Source organism: Engystomops pustulosus, chromosome 2 (genome assembly GCF_040894005.1).
Source record: "Engystomops pustulosus chromosome 2, aEngPut4.maternal, whole genome shotgun sequence".
NCBI classification, from domain to species: domain Eukaryota; kingdom Metazoa; phylum Chordata; class Amphibia; order Anura; family Leptodactylidae; genus Engystomops; species Engystomops pustulosus.
This window is the reverse complement of record NC_092412.1, coordinates 245,399,483-245,424,111: the sequence shown is the minus strand read 5'-3', so window position 1 is coordinate 245,424,111 and position 24,629 is coordinate 245,399,483. Positions and strand designations below refer to the sequence as shown.

The window sequence follows — 24,629 nt, the reverse complement described above, 5'->3', positions numbered from 1 at the left end:
CAGTATGGCCGGCAGACAGGGAGTCCTTACATCATATTTCTGTAAGACAGACTCCCGTCCACTTCACTGGGTTCAGTCTGTGGGATCCGACCAGCACGTGGGTCCGTTTCCACAGGCTGAATGCGTTCATGTGCTGCCAGGCTTAGGCTGCGTTCACACGTTGCTTTCGAAGCGGAATTCAAATGTAGAAGCGTAAAAGTTTGTGTTCTGAAAAACGCGTTGCTCTTTCCCCTACACAAAACTTTAGGTCTTAACACATCAACAAATGGGAAAAGCTCGTCCTCGCTAAGGGTGAAGACACACATGGCGTTTTTGGGCCGTTTTTACTAAGTGCGTTTTCAGATTGTGAAAAACGCATGTGCAAAAAACCGCATGCGTTTTTGTCCGTTTTTAATTGCGCAAATTCGGAAAAACGGACAAAAAAGCATGCGTTTTCAAAAAACGCATGCGGTTTTTAAAAACTGATGCGTTTTTTACGATCTGAAAACGCACTTAGTAAAAACGGCCCAAAAACGCCATGTGTGTCTTCACCCTCACGGTGCAAACATTTCATGCGGATTGCGCTGGCTTTGAAATTACTGCGATGACAACGTTTTCCATCCCCGCGCTGCGGGAAATTGGTGCATTAAAATTTGACTAGGAATATGCAAATTTCAGGCCGGATTTTACTTGTACATGGAGTGCGGAGAGTTTGCACCCTCGTGTATGTGCCCTTATAATTCCCTTGTGGATGAATCCTACCCTTTATGCCGCACCGTGCCCTTGTATAGCCCCAGGTGTTATACAGGAAGATTTCCAAAATATTTTGCTGCCTTTCCAACCAGCATCCCTTGCCAGGTGCTTTCCCTGCCTTTTACCAGCAGATGCCTGACCCTGAGGTGACAGCGCACCCAGCAGGTGCCTCCATGGATGACTCTTCCACCGTTACCTAGCAGCTTGTTTACAGAACTGGGTCGAGTCCGGAATAATCGATCGGGTGTAGCTTGAATCAAGTATATTCTCATTTCACAGGAGTTGAATGATAAAAATTGGGCTATAGCAAAAATTAAACTCACCTATTCCGGGTTTTTTTTTTACTGAGTTGTCCTGCAGTAGTGATGTGTTGTATGGCCACGATCCATCACTAGCCTCTGGGAATGCTGCTCTATGAGGCCAGTGATTGGCTGCCGGTGACACTTGATTCGGCTCTTCTGGTGATTGGTGACGACCTTGACTTGATTTGACTTTGAACCATAGTTTTCCTGCCCTGACCTTTGACTTCTACCTGTCCCTATGTCTAACACAACCCGCTCTGACCCCAGCCTGCTGTGACTGTTCTCTGCCTGGGCCCCTGGCTCTTCTCCTGGACTTTTTGGGCCAGCTTCCACCAGTATCGGAGCCACTGAGAGCAGCAGATCTTTGTTAATACTGAAAGGGTCACTCGCATAAAACCCGTCGGATCAGTTTCAACCAAACAGGTTTGGCAGCTGTTCCACACCAACAACTATCTGTTACCATCGCTTTGTCTGTCATAGAGAGAACTGTGCAAATATACACTTACAACTGCACAGTTGTCTCTATCACCTCTTGGCTTTCATCTCTCATGTGTTGCTCTGGCTCTTCTTCCCATGGTATAGCCCTATGGTAGAACCCATAAAAGTCCATGCTCTGGGATTATTAGATCCCAGTGATGATACATCCTATATGATGGAGGGTTGGTCTGCACGACCCCCATTTTTGATGGACCCTCTATACCCCCAACATGACAATGATCATGCAGCCCCCTCCATTCTCATCATTTTGGCTAATACAGAGGCCAGTACGGTAAATGCCCCCATTTGCCTCCATGGAGCTGGTGTTACAATTATTAATGACTACCCTTGTCCCATTCTCGCACGTTTAGAACGCAAGCGTTTCGGTCTAAACAGGAGACGCTCTTCCCCGCTGTGCGTGAATCGCGTTTCTAAATAGGGGAGACAAGTAAACAGGAATGTGGACAGACTACCATTATATTTTTCATTTTCAGATTCCTTCTATTTACATATATATACTTTATTGTGAATTCCGGCTGGGAATTGCCACTCTCTCCGGGACACGTGTCATGTGATCTGGGAATGACAGAAGCACTGGATGGGGAACACACACATCCACTAGATGCTTCTGCACTCAGGGTCCACAGGGTAGGAGATATCACCCAGTGGGGTCTGACTGCTGGTGCAACATCCCCACCGGGGCTAACAGCATGCGGGCCAGCAGGAAATAGAACCCAAAGGGGCCAACTATGATAGTATCTGAGCCGCAGGTGCACGGAAGCCTTGATGAAAACATGAAGTTAAGATATGGGAAATGTTAGTAGGTAACTCTTTTCGGCAGTAAAACGATCAGTCTCAAAAGCAGATCAGGTTTAACAAGCTGTGAACTTTATTCCAAACAGTATTTTTTTGGCCTGAGTAGCCTTTTTTATGCCCATATTACTGTTTGGAAACTGAAAAGTAATGAGAGCCGAAAGTCAGTGTGGACCAGTGGTCAGTTTCGCTGGGAAGATCTCCCGTGGAGCCAGGTGGGCTCTGCTGCATCAACAGCAAGATAGTAGCACCAGGCAGAGATACGTCCCTCTGAAGAACTAAAGTCCAAAAGACCGAGAGTCAAATGACTAGAAATGAGAATAAGACAATAATCTTAAAAAAAAAATGATACCTACAACAAGAGAAAATTTATAAGATTCTCTGTTCTGGAACTTTCCTGGGGGCCAGCCAATCGTTAGCCTGCTAACCTGCAGGAAGATACCTTTAACATAACTAAACATTAACCCTTTCAGGTTGCAAGTATAAAATACATATTGATTATATTACATAGTAATAACCTATTGCAGCCACTTAGTGTATTAGTGTGACTCCATTGCAGCCTAACCAGGGGAGGAAGTATGCAGTTTAACCCCTTGGCACCTCCTGACGTACGTGTTCGTCTCAGTGATCGGACTCAGGCCCACATAATAGGGTACAAAAACAAAACAAAAATAAAAATCCACCAAAAAAAAAAAAATAATATTCATTTATTTAAAAATCCCCCCCCCCCCCCCCCCCAATCAGATCCTGCAGAATTAAATGCCCAATAAACTCTGTGGTCCTGTAGTATGAAAATGATTCGGAATCCATGATTATGGGAACTCGCAGGTAACAGGGGACGTTCTCGTGTGTGAAAGTTATCCCAATAGGAGGCAACTGAAATATCCCTTTAAAAGAAATCTGCCCTCAACATTCATCCTGATAACCCAGGGACATTACTCATAGATCCAGGCACCGAGACTGTGGTAATCTTCTTATATTTGTTTTCCATGGCCTCCTTACTTCTAAAATCACCTGCTAATGAGCCTAAAGGGCTCTGGGGGCGTAACCAGAGCCCCTCCGTGCTATAGCTACCCTCCCTCCCTGCTCCATCAGCACTTCCCCCTCCCTCTGCCTGATGTAACCTCACTGCAACAGAGGAAATTTCAGCACAGTGTAACATCCTGTGATGCTACAGCATTCAGGGGGCTCTGGAAACACCCCCAGGAGCCCTCCTGGGGGCATTGGATTTTAGAAGGAAGGAAACCATTGACAACAAATATAAGAAGATTGCCACAGTCCCGGTGCCTGGATCTATGAGTAATGTCCATGGTTTATCATGATGGATTTCAATGGTAGATTTCTTTAAAAGGGGCACCAGATTTCCCCCATTAATCCCCCAGCCCCTTCAAATCAGAAATTTCTAGAATTCCCTTTTTTCATGTGAAATCTCACCTATTTATCTATACGAATTCTCCTCCAAAGTCATGTGAAGATGAGCAGAGAAGAGTCATATTTTGCCTGAAATGATTCAAGTTTAGAGGCTGCAGGGGGAGCATCTCCACAGACTCCCCTAGCTTCAGTTTTTGTTGTCATATTGAAGATAAGAATCTCATCTGTCAGATCATCAGGATTGTGGTTCTGTCATCAACAAAATCAGAGATACAGACGGGTAAAGACATAGCGGGGAATACGAGTTGCAGATAAAAATCCAATTTAATCCAATCCAATTTTTTACTGTCTGCATCTCCGGTTCTGTAGATCACAGAACCACAAGATTGATGAAATCTGAAAGATAAGATTCCTATCTTTAATATGACACCAGAATGTTACTGGGTGCTATAGAACTGAATATAAGGCGTCTGAAGTGACTCCCCTTTTGGGCTCTAAAGTCAATCATCTTGGACAAAATATGACTCTTCTCTGCTCATTTTCTCTGACTTTGGAGGGGATTTTTTATAAAGAGGGAATTCTGGAAAGGACAGTCCAATGACAGGTTCCCTTTAACTGGAGGTGACACATGTCTTATAAAAAGTGTAAACCAGACATTGTACAGATTTCAGTTCCCACAATCCCCGTCTTCTATCGTCCCTCAATCCCGAAGTACATGGGGAAGACTTCGGCGCAGGCTTTTTCCTGCAGGAACTGGTAGAGCTGGCCTAGATCCATGTGGTTTCCTCGGGATCCATGTACATCAAACGCCATCTCCTCAAGAGCCGGGAACTTCCTTAGTTTCTGGATTTCCATAAGAGTCTCTGAGGCGGCGCAGGAGAGCGGGAAATCCTCCCGATGTCTGATCAATATGCGTTTCCACGTCAGTTTCCGTATTCTGAAATATAAATGTCGATAAAGATTGATTACTTTGTATACAGCTAACCATAGAAAGCTATAATATGTTCTACCACCATGTATTGACGTTGCAAAGCTGCAGCCAGTATTAGTATTGTCCCTGGGGAGATGTGTAATCAGACCTTTGTGTGTGTTGTCAGTAGCAGCAGCAGGACTGTGAAAAATGGGCTTATATTCCAGGACTGTAGCTGGACTTAGAACACAGCAGTATGATCTCTGTATTTAATTTTCTTCCCAGCCCCACCAATACTGTACTATATAATCAAAAGTGTGCCACAGCTCTTACTCAGAGTGCTGTGTTCAGTGAAGAGATCTCACACACAAGTGCACTAAGTCCAGCTACAATGCTAGAACATAAATCCATAGTTCACAGTCCTGCTGCTGCTACAAACAACACACAAAGTTATCATTACACATTGTTTTAGGGACAAAATGGTCAAAACTGCTGCTAGACTCTCTTTAAAGAGAACCTGTCACCAGGTTTCACCGCACTAAACTACCAGTAGGGGATGAAATGTCCTTTCTAGAATTCCCTCTTTTATGTGACATCAAATCCATTTACCTATAAAAGAAAAAGCTCCTCCAAAGTCAGGCAAATATGACTCTTCTCACCTCATTTCCGCATAAGTTGACTCCAGTTTAGTAGTTACAGGGGGACTTGTGTTCTGTTCTGTAGCACCTAGGAACAAGCTTTTTGTGTCATATTAAAGATAAGAATCTCTTGGTTCCGTGATCTACAGAACTGGACACACAGGCAGTAAAAAAAGGTGGGAACTGGATCTTTATCTGCAGCTTGCATTTACAACTAGGTTTTTAGCTGTCTGTATCTCCGGTACTGTAGCACACAAGCCTGGTATGATCTGCAGAAGAGATCAATATCTTTAATATGACACCCACTGTATGTTTCTAGGTGTTACCGAACATAAAATAGGGACTTCTGCAGTCCTATAAAACTTTATCTAATGCAAAAATGAGGTGAGAAGAGTCATATTTGCCTGACTTTGGAGGAAATTTTTCTTCTATAGGTAAACAGAGAGTGAGATGTCACATAAAAGAAGGAATTCTATTAAACGCATTTCATTCCCTACTGGTAGTTTAGTGGGGTAAAACCTGTTGACAGGTTCTCTTTAAAGAGAGTCTAGTTTTGTCCCTGAAACAATGTGTAATGATAACTTTATGTGTTGTTAGTAGCAGCAGCATGACTTTGAACTATGGATTTATGTTCTAGCATTGTAGCTGGACCAAGTGCACTTATGTGTGAGATCTCTTCAGTGAACACAGCACTCTCTCCTGCTCTCAGTAAGAGCTGTAGCACACTTTTGGTTATATAGTACAGTATTGGTGGGGCTGGGAAGACACTTGATTACAGAGACCACAGAATACAGCAGTGTGAGGACACTCTAAGTCTAGCTACAGTCCTGGAATATAAGCTAATTTTTCACAGTCCTGCTGCTGCTACTGACAACACACACAAAGGTCTGATTACACATCTCCCCAGCTGGACTTGTAGCTGGACTTGTAGCTGGACTTGTAGCTGGACTTGTAGCTGGACTTGTAGCTGGACTTGTAGCTGGACTTGTAGCTGGACTTGTGTGTGAGATCTCTTCACTGAACACAGCACTGTCAGTTTAGTGGGGTAAAACCCGGCGACAGCTTCCCTTTAAGTTGAAAACTGGGTAAATCTGAGGCAATGGAGAGCAATTCAACCAATTGAGGCTGCGTTCACACGTTTGCTTTATCAGATGCAGTTTTCAAAGTCTAAACCAGGAGTGAAGTGAAAAGACAAGGAGCAGCTTCTCTCAGTGATGTTCTCACTAGAGATGAGCGAACATGCTCGTCCGAGCTTGATGCTCGGTCGAGCATTAGGGTACTCGAAACTGCTCGTTGCTCGGACGAATACTTTGCCCGCTCGAGAAAATGGCAGCTCCCGCCGTTTTGCTTTTTGGCGGCCAGAAACAGAGCCAATCACAAGCCAGGAGACTCTGCACTCCACCCAGCATGACGTGGTACCCTTACACGTCGATAGCAGTGGTTGGCTGGCCAGATCAGGTGACCGTGGGATAGACTAGCCGCTGGCCGCGCTGCTCGGATCATTCTGTCTCTGGATGCCGCTAGGGAGAGAGCTGCTGCTGGTCAGGGAAAGCGTTAGGGTGTTCTATTAGCTTACTGTTAGGCAGGAGTGATTCTCAAAGAACCCAACAGCCCTTCTTAGGGCTACAATAACGTTCTACTTTTTTTATTTTAATTTGCATCTTTTACCATTTTGTGAGGAATTAGCAGGGGGACTTGCTACCGTTGTGTTTAGCTCTTAGTGACACACATATCCATAGCAAAGACCGAAGTGGGAAAATTCAGTAGGGGTTGGATTTCTATTAGGCAATAACTCAGTGTCATCTCATCTGGCATAGTAGTGTGCTTCCTTTGATACTTGGCTAGAAAATAGCCATAGGAGAATACAAACAGCTTCTTGAAGCCTACAGTAGCGTTCTATATATTTGATTTCTGGTTGATCTGCTGGTGGCTGTAGTTTCTGCAGTGCATGTACTTGCCAATTCTGAGCAATTTGTAGTGAGACTTGCGACCGCTGTGTTCTGCGCTTAGTGGCGCACATATCCATAGCAAAGGCTGAAGTGGGAAAATTCAGTAGGGGTTGGATTTCTATTAGGCAATAACTCAGTGTCATCTCATCTGGCATAGTAGTGTGCTTCCTTTGATACTTGGCTAGAAAATAGCCATAGCAATAGGATAGGATTGTTTGGTTCTAAAAACTCAAAAAAAAACAAAAAACACAAAAAAAAACAAAAAACACAAAAAAAACACACAAAAAAAAAAAAAAAAAGTAAAAAAAAAAAAAAAGTTATAACTCTCATTTTAAAAATGTTTAACCCCAGGGCTAGGGGTAGAGGACGAGGGCGGGGACGTGGGCGTCCAACTACTGCAGGGGTCAGAGGCCGTGGTCCTGGGCGGGGTGAGACACCACCTGCTGATGAGGGAGCAGGGGAACGCCGCAGAGCTACACTCCCTAGGTTCATGTCTGAAGTTACTGGGACTCGTGGTAGAGCACTGTTGAGGCCAGAACAGTGCGAACAGGTGATGTCGTGGATTGCTGACAATGCTTCGAGCAATTTGTCCACCACCAGTCAGTCTTCCACGCAGTCCACCCATGTCACCGAAATCCCCACTCCTCCAGCTCCTGCACCTCAGCCTCCTCCCCCCCAGTCTGCCCCCTCCCAGGAAAATTTGCCATTTGAACCGGCATACTCTGAGGAACTGTTTTCTGGACCCTTCCCACAGTCACAAACCACTTGTCCGGTTGCTGCTGAGCAATTTTCCGATGCCCAGGTTTTCCACCAGTCACAGTCTGTGGGTGATGATGACCTTCTTGACGTAGTGGAAGTGTGTAAAGAGGTGTCCGACGATGAGGAGACACGGTTGTCAGACAGTGGGGAAGTTGTTGTCAGGGCAGGAAGTCCGAGGGGGGAGCAGACTGAGGGATCGGAGGATGATGAGGTGACAGACCCAAGCTGGGTTGAGAGGCCGGGTGAACACAGTGCTTCTGAGACGGAGGAGAGTCCTCGACCTGAACAGGTTGGAAGAGGCAGTGGTGGGGCCAGACGGAGAGGCAGGGCCAGAGCTGGTGCATCAGCGCCACTGTCAACTAGTGAAGCTCCCGTGGTGAGGGCTCTTGCGGCGAGGGCTAGATCTTCAGAAGTGTGGAGGTTCTTTAAGGAAACACCGGATGACCGACGGACTGTGGTGTGCAACATTTGCCAAACCAGGCTCAGCAGGGGTTCCACCACTACTAGCTTAACTACCACCAGTATGCGCAGGCATATGAATGCTAAGCACCCCACTCAGTGGCAACAAGCCCGTTCACCTCCGGCCGTGCACACCACTGCTCCTTCCCCTGTGTCAGCTGCTAGTCAGCCCCCTGCCCAGGACCCTGGCCCAAAAACCCCATCGTCGCCTCCACGATCCTCCACAGCATCCACCAGCGTTCAGCTCTCCATACCCCAGACGCTGGAGCGGAAACGCAAATATAGTGCAACCCACCCGCACGCCCAAGCCCTTAATGTGCACATCTCCAGATTGCTTAGCCTGGAGATGCTGCCCTATAGGCTAGTAGAGACCGAGGCCTTTCGCAACCTCATGGCGGCGGCCGCCCCTCGGTATTCGGTCCCCAGCCGCCACTACTTTTCCCGATGTGCCGTCCCAGCCCTGCACCAGCACGTGTCAGACAACATCATCCGTGCCCTGACCAACGCCGTTTCTGACAAGGTCCACCTGACCACGGACACGTGGACGAGTGCTGCCGGGCAGGGCCACTATATATCGCTGACGGCACATTGGGTTAACTTGGTGGAGGCTGGGACCGAGACTGACCCTGGGGCTGCTCATATACTGCCGACGCCGAGGATTGCGGGGCCTACCTCGGTCCAGGTGTTTCAGGCCTACTATGCCTCCTCCTCCTCCCACCCCTCCTCCACCTCCTCCTCCGAACTACCATCCGTGGGCACGGCGCCATCAGTCGGTAGCTCTAGGCACAGCAGCAGTGCCGTCGCTAAGCGACAGCAGGCGGTGCTCAAACTGCTGAGCCTAGGCGACAAAAGGCACACCGCCCAAGAGCTATTACAGGGCATCACGGCGCAGACTGATCTGTGGCTGGCACCGCTGAACCTCAAGCCGGGAATGGTTGTGTGTGACAACGGCCGTAACCTGGTGGCGGCTCTGCAACTCGGCAGACTGACACATGTGCCATGCCTGGCCCATGTGTTAAATCTGATAGTGCAGCGTTTCCTCAAGACATACCCCAATCTGTCTGATTTGCTCACGAAGGTGCGCCGCATCTGTGCGCATTTCAGGAAGTCCAGCCCAGATGCTGCCACTCTCAGGGCAGCGCAGCGCCGCCTCCAACTGCCCGCTCACCGACTGTTGTGCGACGTGCCCACGAGGTGGAATTCAACACTGACCATGTTATCCAGAGTTTACCAGCAGCGCAGAGCGATTGTAGACTGCCAGATGTCAACTTCCACCAGAACTGGTAGTCAGGTCAGTCAGCTTCCTCAAGTCTACAATGAGGAGTGGACGTGGATGTCTGATATCTGTCAGGTGCTGAGTAACTTTGAGGAGTCAACACAGATGGTCAGTGGCGATGCCGCCATCATCAGCCTCACCATCCCGCTGCTTGGCCTGTTGAAAAACTCTCTGGTCAGCATGAAGTCGGAAGCTTTGCGCTCGTCACAAGAGACGGGGGAAGAATATTCCCTTGTTGATAGCCAAAGCACCCTGAGGTCTGTTTCTCAGCGCATATCGGAGGAGGTGGAGGTGGAGGAGGATGAGGAGGAAGAGGAGGAGAATGTTGGCGAGACACAAGAGGGGACCATTGTTGAGTCCTTCACTGTTCAGCGTGTATGGGCAGAAGAAGAGGAGTTGGAGGAGTTGGAGGAGGAGGAAATGGACAGTCAGGCCAGTGAGGGGAGTGAATTCTTACGCGTTGGTACTCTGGCGCATATGGCAGATTTCATGCTAGGCTGCCTATCCCGTGACCCTCGCGTTCAAAGAATTTATTCCAGCACCGATTACTGGGTGTTCACTCTCCTGGACCCACGGTACAAGCAAAATCTTGCCACTCTCATCCCTGCAGAGGAAAGGAGTGTGAGAATGCATGAATACCAGCAGGCCCTGGTGCACAAGCTGAAACAGTATTTCCCTTCTGACAGCGCTAGCGGCAGAGTGCGTAGTTCTGCGGGACAAGTAGCGAGGGAGAGTAGGCGAGCAGGCAGCTTGTCCAGCACTGGCAAGGGTACGCTTTACAAGGCTTTTGCCAGCTTTATGTCACCCCAGCAAGACACTGTCACCTGTCCCCAGTCTCGGCAGAGTAGGGCTGATCTTTACAGAAAGATGGTGAGGGAGTACGTAGCTGACCATACCATCGTCCTAAATGATCACACAGCTCCCTACAACTACTGGGTTTCAAAGCTGGACATGTGGCACGAACTGGCGCTGTACGCCTTGGAGGTTCTTGCCTGCCCTGCCGCTAGCGTCTTGTCCGAGCGGGTTTTCAGTGCAGCTGGTGGCATCATCACCGATAAGCGTACACGCCTGTCGACTGACAGCGCTGACAGGCTGACGCTTATTAAAATGAATAAAGGCTGGATTTCTCAGAATTTCCAATCTCCACCAGGTGAAGGAAGCTCAACCTGAATAATTGATCCACTCCTCCTCCTCCTCCTCATTTTCCTCCTTCTCCTCCTCTTTGTACAGTAAAGCAGAGGAAAATGGCTATTTTTTGACAGGGCCCACTGGCTCTTGCTATACTTCATGCATTTAATTTTTCTGGAGGGCCACCTACCCGGTCCTCTGTTTGAAACAATTTTTGTGAGTGCCACATACAGGCACTCAATCTATTCCATTTTTCTGGAGGGCCACCTACCCGGTCCTCTGGTTTGAACAATTTTTGGGACTGCCACATACAGGCACTCAATCTATTCCATTTTACTGGAGGGCCACCTACCTGCTCCTCTGGTTTGAAGAATTTTTGGGACTGCCACATACAGGCACTCAATCTATTCCATTTTACTGGAGGGCCACCTACCTGCTCCTCTGGTTTGAAACATTTTTGGGACTGCCACATACAGGTACTCAATCTATCCCATTTTACTGGAGGGCCACCTACCTGCTCCTCTGGTTTGAACAATTTTTGGGACTGCCACATACAGGCACTCAATCTATTCCATTTTACTGGAGGGCCACCTACCTGCTCCTCTGGTTTGAAACATTTTTGGGACTGCCACATACAGGCACTCAATCTATCCCATTTTACTGGAGGGCCACCTACCTGCTCCTCTGGTTTGAAACATTTTTGGGACTGCCACATACAGGCACTCAATCTATCCCATTTTACTGGAGGGCCACCTACCTGCTCCTCTGGTTTGAACAATTTTTGGGACTGCCACATACAGGCACTCAATCTATTCCATTTTACTGGAGGGCCACCTACCTGCTCCTCTGGTTTGAAACATTTTTGGGACTGCCACATACAGGCACTCAATCTATCCCATTTTACTGGAGGGCCACCTACCTGCTCCTCTGGTTTGAAACATTTTTGGGACTGCCACATACAGGCACTCAATCTATCCCATTTTACTGGAGGGCCACCTACCTGCTCCTCTGGTTTGAAACATTTTTGGGACTGCCACATACAGGCACTCAATCTATTCCATTTTACTGCAGGGCCACCTACCTGCTCCTCTGGTTTGAACAATTTTTGGGACTGCCACATACAGGCACTCAATCTATTCCATTTTACTGGAGGGCCACCTACCTGCTCCTCTGGTTTGAACAATTTTTGGGACTGCCACATACAGGCACTCAATCTATCCCATTTTACTGGAGGGCCACCTACCTGCTCCTCTGGTTTGAAAAATGTTTGGGACTGCCACATACAGGCACTATCCAAATTAAATTGTCTCCATAGCAGCCTCCACACGTTGTCTCCATTCCTACCTCCAAAAGTCGTCCATATAGCTGCCTCCATACATCGTCCCTTTATCAAACGAGGTGTGTCAGGCAGAAATTTAGGTTGTTTTCATGGATTCCACATCAAAGTTGTTAACTTTGTCGCCACCCTGCTGTGTAATCCACAAAATATACTTGCAAACTTTTACCATTTAGGGATATTATTTCAGCGCTTCTTGCGCATCTGTTTACATTCCCCTCACCCGCCATATCCTAAACTTATAAGAACGCTACTACACTTGATCTTATACAAAAGGTTCTTAGAAGTGCTGTTTGGGGAGTAGCCTAGAGACAGGGGCTTGGATTGGCGAAAGCTCGCCTGGCAGCGGAGCGCCAGCTCCATGCCAAGATCCAACTAACATAGTTTTAACTGCAGCACCTTTAATCTACTACTAGTTCACTGCCTCCATACATGGTCCCCTTATCAAACGAGCTGTGTCAGGCAGAATTTTGGGTTGTTTTCATGGCTTCCATGTTAACTTTGTCGCCACCCTGCTGTGTAATCCACAAAATATACTGGCAAACTTTTATCATGTACCGATATTATTTGAGCACTTCTTGCTCACCTCCTTTGGTTCCTCTCTGCCACCCATTGGTTTGAAGCCTGAGTCCATTTAGGGTATGTCGCCATGACACTCTCTAGCCTGCCGCTGCTGCCGCTGCCTCGGCATGCCGTCCCCTATAGTGTCAGGGTCAATTATTGCATGTTTTAGATGCTATCTAGCTTCATTCTGTCACTCTGTCATGGCCATGCTGTTGCCCATAATTTTGGCATAATGGTGCGTTTAAGCAGCCTCAGAGGCATCCATGCATGCTGCCCCTGCTGTTTCCTGTCCATTTCCGTGGTGTTTCCATCCTTTTCTGAGGTTCCCAGGTGTTTGGCCAAGCTTCCCTGTGCAGAGCCTTGGTCCCCTTGAAAAATGCTCGAGTCTCCCATTGACTTCAATGGGGTTCGTTATTCGAGACGAGCACTCGAGCATCGGGAAAAGTTCGTCTCGAATAACGAGTACCCGAGCATTTTAGTGTTCGCTCATCTCTAGTTCTCACCCTTTATGACCCAAAACTGCATCCGAAAAACTGAGCGTGTGAACGCAGCCTCATGGTGGATTAGAGTACAAGGCTATTAGGGTAATGAGTGGATTAGATTACAGGGTAATTAGGGGAATAAGTGGATTAGTGTACAAGGTAATCAGGGTAATAAGTGGATTAGGGCACAAGGTAATTAGGGTAATAAGTGGATTAGGGTACAAGGTAATTAGGGTAATTAGTGGATTAGGGTACAAGGTAATTAGGGTAATAAGTGGATTAGAGTACAAGGTAATTAGGGTAATGAGTGGATTAGAGTACAAGGTAATCAGGGTAATGAGTGGATTAGAGTACAAGGTAATTAGGGTAATAAGTGGATTAGGGTACAAGGTAATAAGAGTAATGAGTGGATTAGAGTACAAGGTAATTAGGGTAATGAGTGGATTAGAGTACAAGGTAATTAGGGTAATGAGTGGATTAGGGTACAAGGTAATCAGGGGAATAAGTGGATTAGGGTACAAGGTAATTAGGGTAATAAGTGGATTAGGGTACAAGGTAATAAGGGTAATGAGTGGATTAGAGTACAAGGTAATTAGGGTAATAAGTGGATTAGGGTACAAGGTAATTAGGGTAATAAGTGGATTACAGTACAAGGTAATCAGGGGAATAAGTGGATTAGAGTACAAGGTAATTAGGGTAATGAGTGGATTAGAGTACAAGGTAATTAGGGGAATAAGTGGATTAGGGTACAAGGTAATCAGGGGAATAAGTGGATTAGAGTACAAGGTAATCAGGGGAATAAGTGGATTAGGGTACAAGGTAATTAGGGTAATGAGTGGATTAGAGTACAAGGTAATTAGGGTAATAAGTGGATTAGGGTACAAGGTAATAAGAGTAATGAGTGGATTAGAGTACAAGGTAATTAGGGTAATGAGTGGATTAGAGTACAAGGTAATTAGGGTAATAAGTGGATTAGGGTACAAGGTAATAAGAGTAATGAGTGGATTAGAGTACAAGGTAATTAGGGTAATGAGTGGATTAGAGTACAAGGTAATTAGGGTAATGAGTGGATTAGGGTACAAGGTAATCAGGGGAATAAGTGGATTAGGGTACAAGGTAATTAGGGTAATAAGTGGATTAGGGTACAAGGTAATAAGGGTAATGAGTGGATTAGAGTACAAGGTAATTAGGGTAATGAGTGGATTAGAGTACAAGGTAATTAGGGTAATGAGTGGATTAGGGTACAAGGTAATTAGGGTAATGAGTGGATTAGGGTACAAGGTAATTAGGGTAATAAGTGGATTAGGGTACAAGGTAATAAGGGTAATGAGTGGATTAGGGTACAAGGTAATAAGGGTAATGAGTGGATTAGAGTACAAGGTAATTAGGGTAATGAGTGGATTAGGGTACAAGGTAATTAGGGTAATGAGTGGATTAGGGTACAAGGTAATTAGGGTAATGAGTGGATTAGGGTACAAGGACAGGTCATCAGACTTGGATTCAGTGTGGGTCTAATTACTCTGCACATCTATCAGAATCTTTCTACTGATCCTTTTACTCCTAGACCGGTCACCAGGACCAGGGGACATCTCCTTATGTTACAGGTTCGGGAGGTTTCATGGCTGTAGACGGGATTCTTTCCTGTAAGAGCAGTGACACTATGGCCCCCGCTGCCATAGGATGTAGTGATGTCTGATTCATGTACAAGTTCAGGCGATTTGCTTGGATAAAACAGCCTCCCCCCCCATGTAGTGAAGAAGCCCCTTCCACCTACGTACCGGGACCAGAACTCCTCACACGGCTCCTGAGCCCCTTCCACGCACACGATCCCCGGTTTCCCCGGCATGCTAAAGCCGGACAGCGCCAGCTCCTTGGACCACTCCAGTATATGTTTCCTCTTCTGCTTGTTGTATATGTGGTGACTGTAGATCCACAGTCTGGTAAAGATGGCGTCCTCCGCGGCGACTCCTCCTGGCTGGTTATCTGTAGGAGTCGCTGAGTCCAGGTAAGTTTCGGCGTTGTCCTGCACCCACTCAGTGGCACTTAAGATGCAGACGTCTCCATTGCAGGCGCTTCTCAGGTAGGTGCTGAGGTCCGAATTTATTTGTGCCTGTTGTGACCGGACCAAGGATGGCGACCTGCTCACAAGAAGGGGATTGGTTAGACAGCGCAGCCAGAAACCAAAGTGTCCATATATATATATATAATGCACTATATGAGGGACATTACTCATAGATCCAGGCACCGGGACTGTGATAATCTTCTTATATTTGTTATCCATGGCCTCCTTTCTTCTAAAATCAACTTTTAAAATTATGCTAATAAGCCTGAAGGGCTCTGGGGGGTGTCTCCAGAGCCCATCAGTAATGTATTTTCACTGGTTGTTACAATGAGCAGAGCAGATCTCCCCTCCCCCTGCAGGTCCTACTGCTGCTAGATTACACACTATGTTATTGCGCGGTAATAGTAGATTACACACGATGTGGATTACACAGGCAGAGCGAGGAGGAAGAGAGCAGAGAGAGGGGGAGGGGAGACATTTTCTACTTATTGGGAAGAAAGCAACCATGTTTTTCAACCTTGGGAGAACCCCATTAACTGTCCTTAGATTTGGGGCTTGTCTGTAGCACAACAATAGAGGGATTTTGGAGCATTGGGGTAGATTTATCAGGCTTCCTAAGAGTAAGAATGTGCTTAGTTGCCCATGGCAACCAATTACAGCTCAGCTTTCATTTTGCCAGTGCTTGTGAATATATTAAAGGGGAGCTGTGATTGGTGGCCATGGGCAACTAAGCAAATTCTTACACTGGCTAAATCTTTCCCATTGTCTTTAGGCAGAGTTTTCTTGAGGTTGTTCTCAGTACAGGCGGTCCCCTACTTAAGAACACTCGACTTACATACGACCTCTAGTTACAAACGGACCTCTGGACATTGGTAATTTATTGTACTACAATGATCAGCTGTAACAGTTATCACAGGTGTCTGTAATGAAGCTTTAGTATTAATCCTGGTTCTTATGACAACCCAACATTTTTTAAATCCAATTGTCACAGAGACCAAAAAAGTTCTGGCTGGGGCTACAATGATAAAATATACAGTTCCGACTTACATGCAAATTCAACTTAAGAACAAACCTAAAGACCCTATCTTATATGTAACCCGGGGACTTGCCTGTATTTCCTAATGTGGGTATCACAATCTCTTGACTTTATTTGACCTATCAAAAGCAACAGGAATTTCTTCCTGACACAGTAAAAAACTTTTTTTTTTGTGTGATTCAATGACCTGTGACAGGTAACACAACCAATACATGAAAAATAGTAATATATATATTTACCTGATGACTATTTCGGGAGCTACATTTGGATAATGTGGAGGGTAAGAACAATGTAAGGAGAGCACGTGCTACAAGACAAAGAGGAGAGTAATGTTAGTCGATAATGTAATAATAAACTAATGTGGATAAAATGAAACAGGACTATGACATTTATATTCCAGGATTGTAGCTTCTCTGGAGGTGTGTCCTAACACTGCTGCGCTTTCTGGTATGGTCCCTTGCGCCGTGTATGATCATAGCTTTGTGTGTGTTGTTAGCAGCAGCAGGACTGTTAAATTTGGATTTATATTCCAGGAATGTAGCTTCTCCAAGTTCACTGTGGGCGGCAGAGAAGTGTCCTCACACTGCTGTGCTCTCTGCAGTCAGAGTTCAGTATTGTCCCATGCGCAATGTGTAATCATAGTTTTGTGTGTGTTGTTAGTAGCAGCAGGACTGTTACATTTGGATTTATATTCCAGAAACGTAGCTTCTCCAACCGCACTGTGGGGAAAGGGGTGGCCTCACACTGCTGAGTTATTTGGTCGCTGCACTACACTGCTCCCAAGATCCCACTCTAACCAGAGTCTTATCCTACTCAAAGTAGAGGGAGGAAGCTTCTTTATTAATAGACGTGATGTTACCTGCACAGTGTCAGAACTCTGCAGCTTCACAGTCAGAGTGAACTGAACCTGGAAGGTCGGGGTTGCGGCGCTGCGCTTCTCTGCGTAGTCCCGGAGCTCCGCCAGCGCTAGCTGATCCGTGACACTGAACTCCTCTTCATTCGGGAACATGCTGGAGAGAAGGTCCAGCTCCGAAATCTGAGCCTCGGCCTCCTCATGGCTCGTCATACTCTGGAGGAAGTGATGAATAATAATTAGTGAATTGTCCGTCTGTCTGTCCGTCCCACGAGTCCGATGTTAAGATTAATGCGGGGAATTACATGCAGGATACAAAGTCTATAGAGCCCAACAATACAAGCTAGGCTCATTACTGAGACCCCCGACGATCACCAAGTTAGGTCATATCCTGTGCATAGGGCCTAACTTGTTTTGGGGGAAATGTTCTGATAAAACCTTAAGAAATAGACCCTAGGAGCTTCCAAATAGGGTTGTCTTATCTCTATTAGTGATGGGTCGTTCGCGAACGAGGCGGAACAAAGAGCCAGCTCATTCGCGTGAACAACGTGAGCCGGCTCACCTCAGTAAGCCGATGACTCACGAAACCCTGCCCTACACGGGTCACCACACCCCCTTTAACCTGATAAAATCGGATTAAAAGTGGTGTGGGGTGACTGATTGTCCTACGGCTCCCTATTATATATTTAATATCTCTGTGATCCATTACTTGGTTAGAACTCGGGCCACCAGAGGGCGGTTTCACACGTGGCATTTTTGTGGGGTTTTTGGATACATCCAAAATGCCAAATGGATGTGTTTAAAAAGGCAAATTCCCACGCCTGGTGGATCATCTGAAGGGCCGGTCCAACAGTGGTCCACATCTCTGCATGCTGTATTGGACGCACACGTACGTTTTCGCGGACTGATTCACCTAGTGAGGCATAATGGGGCAGAAGTCGGCCACTGGCTTCCCACTCCACCATCCTGCGGCTCCCATGTTGATGTCAGAGTACGGTAGGCACGATGTGATGACATCATTGCAATATACGATGACATCATTACAACAACGTGGCTTCAATTAAGAAAAAAAAAACCACAGCGCATGAATTTTGTGCATCACAACATCTCAAATTTGGGAGTCCCTGCTAGTATACACATTTCTACTACAGCAAAATGAAGCTTCTTACCAACTTCTTCTAGACTCCAGGGAGACACATGTTAGTCACTGCTGTATCCCATTGGTCAGCTGATGAGCACGTGACCAGGCAAGTGGAACGTACAAGGTCCGGGTACAGATTCGTCTATCAATAATCAAGACAATGCAATAAAGTACATATAACTATTAAAGTTATTAAAATAAAAAAAAAGACCATTCAATGACGCTCAATTCAGACGACACAGCCGCCATTGTTGTTATGGGCAAGCCACATAATGAAAATATGAGTTGACCAAATCCAGAATGGCGTTTTGATACTCAGTAGGATAACACGTCAGTGGCATTGACGCCATACGTTACCGTAGTAGTACTAATAGGAGGAGCTTTGCTCTAGTTTCTTTATTCCGATTGGTTGTTTACCCTGGCTGTCATATTTGTAACCAATCACTACGCGGTTGCTAGTTATTCACGTCCGTCACGCTGCTACATTGATAAATCCGTCTAGTAAGATGTTCTAGTTCCGCCATATTGTTGTGGAGATTTACTATATAGTCCATGCTATTTGGTCTCCAAGTTAATGGCCGATATTGATTTTCGCCCTGGTAAATGGAGACAATAATTTTAATCCGATTCATCACCTATTTTCTCTGGACTTTACGCAGAATTGCTGATCCCGGCTGGAAGAGAAAGCCGGTAACGTGTAGAAGGGGCGACGGCAGATGACCCAGCGGCGACACGTGGGGAGAGCTGATAGGACGCCACTGCGCATGCTCCGGTTATAATACTCTTGTAGTTTATAATATACCTGCCAGATGTTGTATTTGTAAGCTGTGGCCCCTGTATTCCTAGCACTGCCATATGTTCGGACCTAACTGCTGAGGTAGGTGGTCACAAGCCTCTCCATATCCCCAGTATAGGGAGAATCTACATAGAAATGCGCTGATGTTCCGGTGCAGTGTGAGAGGGGTAATGAATGTTTATACATCATGTTATACACAGGTCAGGATTATCCCATAGACTTCATATAACTGCGAGAGTCATCACTTCCTCCAACTGCTTTATATGGAGTCTGTCATGTCATTAGTTCTCCACATCCTGCATTATACCCCAGAGCTGCACTCACTATTCTGCTGCTGGTGCAGTCACTGTGTACATACATGACATTACTTATCCTGTACTGATCCTGAGTTACATCCTGTATTATACCCCAGAGCTGCACTCACTATTCTGCTGCTGGTGCAGTCACTGTGTACATACATGACATTACTTATCCTGTACTGATCCTGAGTTACATCCTGTATTATACCCCAGAGCTGCACTCATTATTCTGCTGGTGCAGTCACTGTGTACATACATGACATTACTTATCCCGTACTGATCCTGAGTTACATCCTGTATTATACCCCAGAGCTGCACTCACTATTCTGCTGCTGGTGCAGTCACTATGTATGTACATGACATTACTTATCCTGTACTGATCCTGAGTTACATCCTGTATTATACCCCAGAGCTGCACTCACTATTCTGCTGCTGGTGCAGTCACTGTGTACATACATGACATTACTTATCCTGTACTGATCCTGAGTTACATCCTGTATTATACCCCAGAGCTGCACTCACTATTCTGCTGCTGGTGCAGTCACTGTGTACATACATGACAATACTTATCCTGTACTGATCCTGAGTTACATCCTGTATTATACCCCAGAGCTGCACTCACTATTCTGCTGCTGGTGCAGTCACTGTGTACATACATGACATTACTTATCCTGTACTGATCCTGAGTTACATCCTGTATTATACCCCAGAGCTGCACTCACTATTCTGCTGCTGGTGCAGTCACTGTGTACATACATGACATTACTTATCCTGTACTGATCCTGAGTTACATCCTGTATTATACTCCAGAGCAGCTCTCACTATTCTGCTGCTGGTGCAGTCACTGTGTACATACATGACATTACTTCTCCTGTACTGATCCTGAGTTACATCCTGTATTATACTCCAGAGCTGCACTCACTATTCTGCTGCTGGTGCAGTCACTGTATACATACATGACATTACTTATCCTGTACTGATCCTGAGTTACATCCTGTATTATACCCCAGAGCTGCACTCACTATTCTGCTGCTGGTGCAGTCACTGTACATACATGACATTACTTATCCTGTACTGATCCCGAGTTACATCCTGTATTATACCCCAGAGCTGCACTCACTATTCTGCTGCTGGTGCAGTCACTGTGTACATACATGACATTACTTGTCCTGTACTGATCCTGAGTTACATCCTGTATTATACCCCAGAGCTGCACTCACTATTCTGCTGCTGGTGCAGTCACTGTGTACATACATGACATTACTTATCCTGTACTGACCCTGAGTTACATCCTGTATTATACTCCAGAGCTGCACTCACTATTCTGCTGCTGGTGCAGTCACTGTGTACATACATGACATTACTTATCCTGTACTGACCCTGAGTTACATCCTGTATTATACCCCAGAGCTGCACTCACTATTCTGCTGCTGGTGCAGTCACTGTGTACATACATGACATTACTTATCCTGTACTGATCCTGAGTTACATCCTGTATTATACTCCAGAGCTGCACTCACTATTCTGCTGCTGGTGCAGTCACTGTGTACATACATGACATTACTTATCCTGTACTGATCCGGAGTTACATCCTGTATTATACCCCAGAGCTGCACTCACTATTCTGCTGCTGGTGCAGTCACTGTGTACATACATGACATTACTTATCCTGTACTGATCCTGAGTTACATCCTGTATTATACCCCAGAGCTGCACTCACTATTCTGCTGCTGGTGCAGTCACTGTGTACATACATGACATCACTTGTCCTGTACTGATCCTGAGTTACATCCTGTATTATACTCCAGAGCTGCACTCACTATTCTGCTGCTGGTGCAGTCACTGTGTACATACAGGACATTACTTATCCTGTACTGATCCTGAGTTACATCCTGTATTATACCCCAGAGCTGCACTCACTATTCTGCTGCTGATGCAGTCATTGTGTACATACATGACATTACTTATCCTGTACTGATCCTGAGTTGCATCCTGTATTATACCCCAGAGCTGCACTCACTATTCTGCTGCTGGTGCAGTCACTGTGTACATACATGACATTACTTATCCTGTACTGATCCTGAGTTACATCCTGTATTATACTCCAGAGCTACACTCACTATTCTGCTGCTGGTGCAGTCACTGTGTACATACATGACATTACTTATCTTGTACTGATCCTGAGTTACATCCTGTATTATACTCCAGAGCTACACTCACTATTCTGCTGCTGGTGCAGTCACTGTGTACATACATGACATTACTTATCCTGTACTGATCCTGAGTTACATCCTGTATTATACTCCACATCTGCACTCACTATTCTGCTGCTGGTGCAGTCACTGTGTACATACATGACATTACTTATCCTGTACTGATCCTGAGTTACATCCTGTATTATACCCCAGAGCTGCACTCACTATTCTGCTGGTGCAGTCACTGTGTACATACATGACATTACTTATCCTGTACTGATCCTGAGTTACATCCTGTATTATACCCCAGAGCTGCACTCACTATTCTGCTGCTGGTGCAGTCACTGTGTACATACATGACATTACTTATCCTGTACTGATCCTGAGTTACATCCTGTATTATACCGCAGAGCTGCACTCACTATTCTGCTGGTGGATTCAGTAATCATTTTACTTTAAGATCAATCATTTTTATTACATTTTTTCTCTAGGTGATATTAAATTTGGGAAATGGCAAAAAAGAAAGCAAAGAACCTCCCTGTCCAGGAGTCTGTGGAGACAGGTGGGATTATAGGGAGCATTTATCTTGTGTATAAGGGAGGACTGTGTAAGGGAAATCTATTCCCCTGTGTATATATACTGTAGAGCTGTGGTCTCTGTGTGTTGTGGGCGCTCATTGCGGTTTTGTCTTTCAGAACCTACATGTAAACACATCCGCAAAGGACTTGACGAGGGAGCGGTGAAGAAGGCGCTGGTCAACGTGGAGTGGGACGTGTGTCAGGACTGTCATACAGAGGGGAAGGAGAAGACCAGCTCCGAGGAAGAGGAGGGAGACGTCATCTGGATCTGTCTGAAATGTGGCCACAGGGTAGGATCCTCCAGCCTTCATTGTTGGGGGGGTTCTACTTGTAGGGTCTTTCTGTCCAGTGTCCCCGGGTGGGGTGTAAGTATCCAGGTGTCATCTGAAATAAGAACATGAACACTCAGCCGTGACGTCCGTGTCCCCACCTCTTGGGACTTCCCCACTTGGACCAGAAATCCTCTATGATCTGTGTGATCTGGAGGTTGTGGCCCCTTATGTGACAGAAAAGACGTTCGCACTCGTCCTATTGTGAGAGGATCCTGTAACCTGCTGCCCTCTCACATACACAAAGCCGAACCCCCCCCCCCCCCCTCCCCTCCTAATGTTGATCTGGAACCTGTTAGACTCAGCATAATGCTTTGTTCAGCCATGAGTTTCATAGGGGGGGGGGGGTCATATTCCGCTCATAGGGGGAAACAATGTAATACACAGACTTCCATCAGAAGAAACTGCTTCCTTCTCCGCTTACTTGTCTCTTCATCCTCCCTCCCAATGTGATTAAAGTTAAAGGTGTTGTTCAGCCACATGAGGTTTTCCCCTTCCCACAAGATTGGAGGATAACTTGCTGATCTCCATGGGTGCCAGTAGTGAGACCCCCACTGACGTGCCCCCACAGATGATAACAGCTGTTTGCACATGTTCTCTGCTGCTCTCTTCACCTGTGTAGAGCTGATGAGATAGCTGAGCTCTGTATTTGGCTACCTCCACCAGTGCCATAGATGAGCCATTCTTGAGCCCTATGCTTGTGATCCATCGGAATGGTATTCCCTATCGATATGTATATAGAGGGGAAAACTTGATGTGGCACTTGATCTGACTGGACATCCCCTTGAAACTATCAAGTTCCATCTTGCTGATGTGAAAGGCCCCAGCCCACTGAGGTGTGTCGGATGAGTAGTCTATGGAGTGGGGAGGAGGGAGGCGCAGCAGCTTCTGTAATAGCGTCTCTCGCGCCTCCCAGTGCTGTGAGTTCTGTGATCGCTGTGGTTGTGTAGTATTCGGCTCTCTGTACATGTGTCGGTCTTTGTTCCCTGCAGGGCTGCGGCAGATACTCGGAGAGGCAGCACGCGCTGAACCATTACAACACCCCGAGATCAGAGCCGCACTGCCTGGTGCTCAGCAACGGAGACTGGAACGTATGGTAGGAACCGCAAACCCCAGTTATTACTGGGGGGTTAATTCTGCTGGTATTTTTTTGGTGCGGACTAATGGAGTACAGAACACACAAGTTATGGTAATAATACTATAGGAGCCGTCTACCTGATGGTCATATTCAGTGTCAGCAAGCAGAGCTGCAGTGTAAAGCAGGGAGAGAGGGAACATTAGTTGTAGTTATTTGTTTTCAGACTTTCTGGGGGTCTGATCAGGGAAATGGGGGTCAGTTATTGCCCCCAGGTCCCTCTCCTCCTGCGCCAACACAACATTTACTTATATGGAACCTTTTTTTTCGGATGGCGAAAAACATCCCATATAAGTCCATGGTGTGACTGTGGGAATGTGGGTGCCCTGGAGGGGGATCAATGGGGATCCCTGTCCTGGTTATAGGGGAAAACCCTTTAACCCCACAACTATGATCCAGGATCTCTATTAACCATTGCAGTTGTACAGAGATGTACATGACCTATTCTTATTATTAACCCCATGTTGTGTATTGTACTGTCAGGTGCTACCTGTGCGATAACCAGATAGATCCCAACACCTCCGGGCGGCTCGGACAGCTGGTGGAGTTCATCCAGAGGAGATCCAAGACTAATGTCCGGACCGGGGGAAAAGGTATGTGGTTCCCTTAGGATGTCATCAGATGCAAAGGACCCTGACGGTTACTGTATGACAACCACTACTCCACATGGTGGGAGTTGTAGTTCCGAGATAACTCGAAAAGCTACAGGTTAGAGGATAGATAAATGACATGAAGGTTGGTTTTGCTGGAAATTGTGTTATTATTATATTGATATATTCCATTATATTATATAACTATATTTATTATATTATTTATTTATATTGATGGTAAAATATATATTTTTTTAATTTTTATATTCTTTTTTTTTTTCATTTTAACAATATATTTCCTTTTATAAATTTTTGTTACTATTATATTAGATTTTTAAAATAATATTATTTCTTAAATGTTATTATCTTTTTATGTTTACCATGTTTGGTTTTTCTTTTACATTATTATCTTTTTATCT

General features: G+C 45.9%; 2 protein-coding genes across 5 annotated transcripts in view; one reads left to right on the top strand and one right to left on the bottom strand.

Moving 5' to 3' along the window:
- Positions 1–3,059: 3,059 nt before the first annotated feature.
- On the bottom strand, positions 3,060–18,991 carry RWDD2B (RWD domain containing 2B). Of its 2 annotated transcripts, XM_072138663.1 has the most exons (6): positions 18,924–18,991; positions 18,317–18,430; positions 17,154–17,363; positions 16,534–16,601; positions 14,975–15,334; positions 3,060–4,632 (listed from the first exon to the last, which is right to left on the bottom strand). In XM_072138663.1, exons 3-6 carry the CDS (start codon positions 17,358–17,360, stop codon positions 4,386–4,388), a joined length of 882 nt encoding a protein of 293 aa, XP_071994764.1. In that variant the 5' UTR covers positions 17,361–17,363; positions 18,317–18,430; positions 18,924–18,991; the 3' UTR covers positions 3,060–4,385. The 2 variants fall into 2 exon arrangements, with proteins under 2 accessions (XP_071994764.1, XP_071994763.1); XM_072138662.1 differs by lacking the exon at positions 18,924–18,991 and having other exon boundaries at positions 18,317–18,567.
- The window catches only part of USP16 (ubiquitin specific peptidase 16), an 18,611-nt gene continuing 12,865 nt past the window's right edge, over positions 18,884–24,629 (top strand). The window contains exons 1-5 of one of the 3 annotated variants that reach the window (XM_072138660.1): positions 18,884–19,060; positions 22,070–22,140; positions 22,274–22,446; positions 23,478–23,581; positions 24,104–24,213. In XM_072138660.1, coding sequence (XP_071994761.1) covers positions 22,089–22,140; positions 22,274–22,446; positions 23,478–23,581; positions 24,104–24,213 — 439 coding nt within the window. In that variant the 5' untranslated portion in view covers positions 18,884–19,060; positions 22,070–22,088. Of the gene's footprint in view, positions 19,166–22,069; positions 22,141–22,273; positions 22,447–23,477; positions 23,582–24,103; positions 24,214–24,629 lie in introns of all 3 variants that reach the window. The other 2 variants (XM_072138661.1, XM_072138659.1) reach the window with 2 other exon arrangements.